Source organism: Spodoptera frugiperda, chromosome 18, assembly GCF_023101765.2.
Source record: "Spodoptera frugiperda isolate SF20-4 chromosome 18, AGI-APGP_CSIRO_Sfru_2.0, whole genome shotgun sequence".
Lineage (NCBI taxonomy): Eukaryota > Metazoa > Arthropoda > Insecta > Lepidoptera > Noctuidae > Spodoptera > Spodoptera frugiperda.
Genome location: NC_064229.1, coordinates 1,172,109 through 1,178,533, shown reverse-complemented (window position 1 = coordinate 1,178,533; position 6,425 = coordinate 1,172,109). Strand labels below are relative to the sequence as shown.

The 6,425-nt window shown below is 35.3% G+C and overlaps 1 protein-coding gene across 1 annotated transcript; it reads right to left on the bottom strand.

Annotated features, from left to right (window-relative positions):
* Positions 1-3,595: 3,595 nt before the first annotated feature.
* On the bottom strand, positions 3,596-5,527 carry LOC118277879 (putative nuclease HARBI1). The gene is made up of 4 exons (XM_035596877.2): positions 4,457-5,527; positions 4,165-4,361; positions 3,929-4,061; positions 3,596-3,742 (listed from the first exon to the last, which is right to left on the bottom strand). The coding sequence occupies exons 1-4, from the start codon at positions 4,685-4,687 to the stop codon at positions 3,596-3,598; spliced, it is 708 nt and encodes a 235-aa protein (XP_035452770.2). The 5' UTR covers positions 4,688-5,527.
* Positions 5,528-6,425: the final 898 nt, after the last annotated feature.

Here is a 6,425-nt window from a genome sequence, read left to right as displayed (position 1 = left end):
TTGGTCTTCTATCAGTTTCGGTATTATCAAGCCAAGTGGAACATCCGGGCTTAGGACTCGACGGGGCGTCAGAAAACATCATAGCGATCGTATGAATAGTCGCTGCTTCAACCTCGGGAGATGGTAAAACTTTTGCTGGTAAGGCGCGAGATGTTGTTGCAGTGGTAGCAGCTCCAGTGATACCTGGCACATTGAAAACCTTAACCCTTAACTGCATGATTTTTTATTTTGGGCCTTGAAAAATCCTAGGGGTCCGAAATAAAGTGTACATTACGACAAAAATAATGAAAAAAATCAAACTACAGTTTTGTGTAAAAAAAATAGTTTTATTTATTGATGTAATATTACATCATCATGCAAAATCGTCTTAAATTATCTTACTAAGGAGCAGTATGAAAATCTGTAAAGCAGTTATTAGTGCCGTTCAAGCAAAGAGGTATGTTGCATTTAGAGCATGCCCATTGGGTTGTTCCTTTACATTTCGGAAGTTTACAGCGTAAACGTTTTGAAAATATGGGCCAGTGCGCAATACCGTCAGAACGCACGTCCTTACAAGGAAGCGGATGAGCTGGTCCTCTTCGTTTCTTAGCTAGTTCTTCTAAGAAGTTGTTGCTTGGCCGACCTCTTTTGTTGCCGTTGCTTGTGTAAATCACAAGTAATCATATTATAATTACATGCACAGTATAACAAGAATTTCATTTTATCTTTTAAACGAAGTGATTCGGGCGATATACGTAACCTTGCAATGATCAAATAATATATTTCATTCATTAGTTCATTGAATTTTTCATTCGGATAAAATAACGATTTCTTTATATAATCAATTTTATAATTAAATGATTGTTTATTAGCCGCAGAGCTACACAAGTCACGCATTATGCATGCGTCACAATTTCTAAAAACTTCAGTTTTACATTATTTTATAACATACATTAGTTTTTATGTTACCCATCACCGTTATCAAAGAGTCAACTTCACATGCAAAATCATAATTCGAAGAAGTATATGCAGGTGTATTTATTAAATGAATTAGTGATTGAAATAAACAATTATTATCATTTTCACAATATGCATTTATAAATTGATTACATGATGGATTGGTATTTCTAATTCCATTGCATCTAGTACTTCTAAAAAAAAAATGTTATGGATCCTGATTGAAATTTCTTGTTAATAAATTATTTACATTGTGATTACTAATATAATCAAATCGACTCACATTTCTTTAAAAGTTTTAATATTATTAATCTAATTCCTGATTGAGAGAATCGATTCAAATTTAACTACATTACCTTGATTATTATGCGTAATTGATTGAAATTTGATTGATTCTAATACTATAACTGCACGCACCAAATAAACTAGCAATAAAGTTTGTTCACCTCCTTCTACTAATGTATCCCAATATTTCAAAACAATACGAAAAAATGTATGGGCAGTGTTGGTAACACGATCAAAACAAGCGTATCGTGGTAAGGGGCGTTCTTGTCGCAAGACAGTACATATGTACATGCATCAAGGAAGAAATTACAAACCTTTGGTCAAAATTATGATCAGTCGTTTTTATTTTAAGTATGGAAAGATAATTTATTTTTGTAATACTTAATAAAAAATAATAAAACTAATAAATAGTTTTGTTTTTATATCAATGTTTAAAAATTGTGGTATTACACCTACAGTTTTTGGTGATGGTACCTGATTAGCTAAAGGTAACTCATTAAATAAAATAATAAATTCAGACACTTCGAGTCCAGTCCAATAATGGCATATGTGGTTGGGCATTTCTTCAACACATTCAAAATTAAATGTGACAGTTTTTTGTTTTGCCATATTAACTAAATCTTCTATTTGATTGATACTAAAACTTGATATTGAAGATGACTGTTCAGGGGGCTTACTACCATCTTTACATTCTTATTATAAGGAAGTTTTACTTCAAGCATACAGTATTATTACTTTGATTCGTACGCTGATCGTCAATTTGCAATGAAAATGTATTCCTGCTAAGTGATGTGAAAGAACGAATGAAATATAAAAGTTTGTCTATTCCCTGCTCCAACCCTAGAAAGAGACAACGCTATATAAATGGTCGTAAATTGTATAGCACTGTCTCACACATATTTTTGTTCCGAAACTTAAGTTTAAGTTCAAATGTTTAATTAAAACACGATTTAGATGGATGTTTTTGTGAAATAAATATTTAGTGTAGGTGTTTTTGTTTGAATCTACAAAAAATGTGAATAATTTAATTGTCAAAAATATAAAATTCAAGCTTATAAATAAAATGAAATATTTACATACATCATGCTTCGGAATCTATTAGGAGATTCGGACCACTGAATTGTCGCACTGGGCTGTCAAACTGACTTTGTTTAGTAGTGGGATATTTGAAACTTTGTTGCTTGTGATTTAATTAAATTTTACAAATTAAATTATCAAGATGGAAACAAGGTAAGTCTGAAGTATGTATATGTAAATCAATTTCTTTAAACACAAATATCCTATATGTATACGTAAAGTAAGAAATGTTTCACAGTAATGATATTGTCCCAATTCGATGACGCGGTTTGAAACAATTTTAAGTGGTTGTTTTTTTTTTTGTTGTAATCCTTATCTACTTTCAGCGGGCGTGCTCGTCGAGTTTCGGGGCGTCAGCTCGACATTCTCTGGGAGTTTTTAATACATAATAAAGACATCACACATAATAGAATCATCACATATAATAGATCTCTGCATGCGAAAGAATACTCCCGGAGGAAATGGACTGAGATAGCGGCTACATTAAATGCAGAGGGTGATGGAGCGCATAAGGACTGGAAAGGCTGGTCTAAGGTAACTACACCCTTGTGCAAATTAATCTGAACACGGTGATATTTTTTGGAAAAACTGTTTTATTGGAAAAAAATTAAATTGTGTTTACATTATTAAACTTAATACTTAATGTGGCCACCCTTGGCTTTTAGCAGCATCTGAACTCGCTTCGGCATAGATTTTACTAAGGATTGACAGATTCCCTGAATTTTTTCTTCTCTGTACCATACTGCAATAACTGACTCGATGAGTTTCGTCTTGGTCGTGCAGTCCATCGTCCTGAGCCTGGTTTTACAAATCGACCACAGATTCTCTATTGGATTGATGTCAGGTGAATTACCAGGCCAATCCAAACACTGTATACCTTTGTCAGCGAAAAATTTCTTCACCATCTTGGAAGCGTGGCACGGGGCTAGGTCTTGTTGAAAAATTGGATTTTCGGTATTTAACTTTGAGAGCTCAGGAACCATCCGATCTTCCAATACCTTGATGTATTTTTCACTGTTCATCATCCCTTGTATTGGCACTAATGACCCTGTCCCACAATATGAGAAACAGCCCCAGAACATTTGTTTCACTGGATGTTTTACTGACTGCTCAATGTGGGCTGCTAAAAGCGGCTCACCATCGGTTCGGCGAACAAATTGATGACGCATGCCCTGAACGAAGAAGTGACTTTCATCCGAAAATAAGACTTTTTTCCAGTCGTCCTGAGTCCAGTCTTTATATTTTCGTGCCCATGCCATTCTTTTCTTCTTCATAGGAGCAGTCAATAGCTGTTTTTTTAAAGGCTTTGCTGCCAAATATTTTCTCTGTTGCTTAGTTCTTCTAAATGTGCTTTTAGTGGATGACTAGCCCATATAAATGAATCATGAGTTGCACCACCATGACTTGCATCTACACTCAATATTTGCATGTCTGCATCACAAACCTGAAAATTATTAACATTAGTCATAAGTTTATTGTACATAGTCCTAGAACTAGTTAATAAAAAGCAATATGATTAAAGTGCCTTTATTTATTTACTATTATTCTGCCAAATAAACTATCTATATTAGTTTCTTTGAGTGCATATGCACCAGCATTATTAACTTAAATGTAATAAATGTCTACTTACTATTTGGACATTCAAAGAATGATACTGCTTGCGGCAATAATAGCGCTCCTCATGAATAATGGGACGTATTATTGCAACTTGAGTGCAATCTATACATCCCAAGACATCTGGGATTTTAAACTTCTTGTAAAACCTGTAAAAAAAGTGTATATTTATTTACTAACTTTACATTTTCACATTAATTTAGGCATCCAAACTATGGATGATTTCTAGAGTTAATAATATTGGGTACATACTCGGTTTTAATCCTATTGCGTTCTTCAGTGGTTCTAGGAAATTTAATAAACTTCTGTCTCATTTGGATTGTGTTCAGACAGGCAGTAACCTGAGCAATAACTTTAGAGACAGTTTGTTGAGCCACAAAATGTCCCTCACTACTGCCTGTAGGGCGTTGGTATGATCCTGTGGCATAAAATGCTAACGCAATCAATACCTGGAAAAAAGTATATTTAAACATGAGTCAAGGTACCTATTGACTTTGAGCAGTAACTGTAACTGTTGACCATAAGACTGAACCATAAAACATACCTTTGTTTCAACTGATAAGTCTGTAGATTTTTTTGGAGTTTTCATCAAAGGCCTCAAATCATCACATAGATTATATGTCAGTTGTTTTGTGAGACGGTACCTTTTAACAAACTCCGTATCGTCCAAATCGTAAGGATTACATTCAGCACGTAGCTCCATACGATGCCGCTTTCTTAAAATATTAGCTTCCGTATTGTCGGATTCTAAAAAATCGAATAATGCGTATTCCATTTTCTTTCTTGTGTGTGGAGAAAGAACTAGTTCACTTTAGTCAAATGTTGACGTTATAATATGCACGCACGACACTTAAGGTGTCTCGTCGTCGAACTGCACTTAAATAATGGGTCTTGAGCAGTGCCGGTGTAAGGGCCACCGATACCCCGGGCGAAAATATTGTGGCACCCACTTGACTCAAGTGGACACAAACCCACAAAAAATCCATCTAAGATAAATCTCAATAAAATATATGCATATGCACAGAGCGTAGAGCATAGTTCTGAGGGTTTGCACCAGGAGAGGCAAGAGACTCCAACTTCAGACCTTGGCGCTCCCCAGAATTTGTCGCCCTGGGCCATCACCCCATCACGCCTGGTCTTGAGCCTTTCTCCATGGCAAAATCAAACAATAGCCTTTAATGTATCCCGGACTCGTACTTTCCTTACTTTTTATGTTATAAATTTGGTTTTTTGTACAATATAATTCTTACACAGTTTTATTTACGTCGATAGCGATTAACTTTTTTAAGACTGCTAGAATTGACATATAAGCAATAATGTTTAGTGTCAAAAGCAGCTAGGTGGTACGAACTGAATGAACTATAGTGAATGACGTCACCAATACTGCTATTCCAACAGTCTTATTTGTATGATAGTTATAAGCTTACTTTAAGGACATCGTAGTATGAAAAATGAAAGTAAGCTTAAAATAGTATTGCTGTAAGAGATGGTAGTAAGGCCCCTGGTAATTTACGCCAAGTATTAGAAAACAAATGGTGATGGCAAACACGTAAATGCCGGGGCACATAATAGTTGTAATCTACAATTAACATATTAATAAATGTTGGTATTAAATGCATAGGCACATAACCGCAGTCAGAATAAATGCAGTGTCGTGATGTACTAGCAGCTCTCTTGTAATGAGGTAAATTGACCATTCCAAACAGTACCGGAAATATCAGCTGTTTCGTCTGCTAACACACTATAAGCTTCTGCTTCTTTTACTTTTTTCACAATGTCTGCCTTAATAACATCTCCACAAATTGCGATAATTTCATTTTGAATATGAATCGATCGATAGCTTGCATTCTTTTTCCCATGCTCAATGTGTTTCTTCAAAACGAAATCTCCCGCGTCAATTCGTAGCTTGTATAAGTCCTCGAGAATACCTTCGCCATAATGTTTTCCTCTCAGAGCTAAGTCGTGCGACCCGCAAAATGTAATGCAGGAAATACCTAAAATCAAAGGAATATCGTTATCAATTTCAGTATTCACTTCCACTGAATATATGCCAGACTGACGAACATGTTCCCCGAAGTAAGATCTGGCCTGTTTTAATTGATATGTACCAAGAGCAAACCGCTTAAGATCAGTAATTGTGAATCGTGGGAATCTATCCAAATGAGGATGATTGCCATCAAATGTTTGGAAGCTAGCTCTCCTTCTGTTAAGATTTTCTTGCTCTACATATATTGCCAGATGGTTTTCTAGAAAAAGTCTACTTTTAGCTATTGTAACATATTCCAAAGCCTCCGGTGGGTCATCTATGGCAACATGAAACTTATTTAATAAGGCACAACAAATCCTAAAATCATCATTGAGGTGCATAGCAGCTCTATTATTGAATACATGACGGAATAGTCTAAAGTCTCTTTTTTCCTACCATTGACTATTTCTACAACCCAGCGACACATGGTTATTAGACGAGGCCGATTTGCCTGCTGGGTTGTTAATTGGTGTTCATTTTCGAGGAG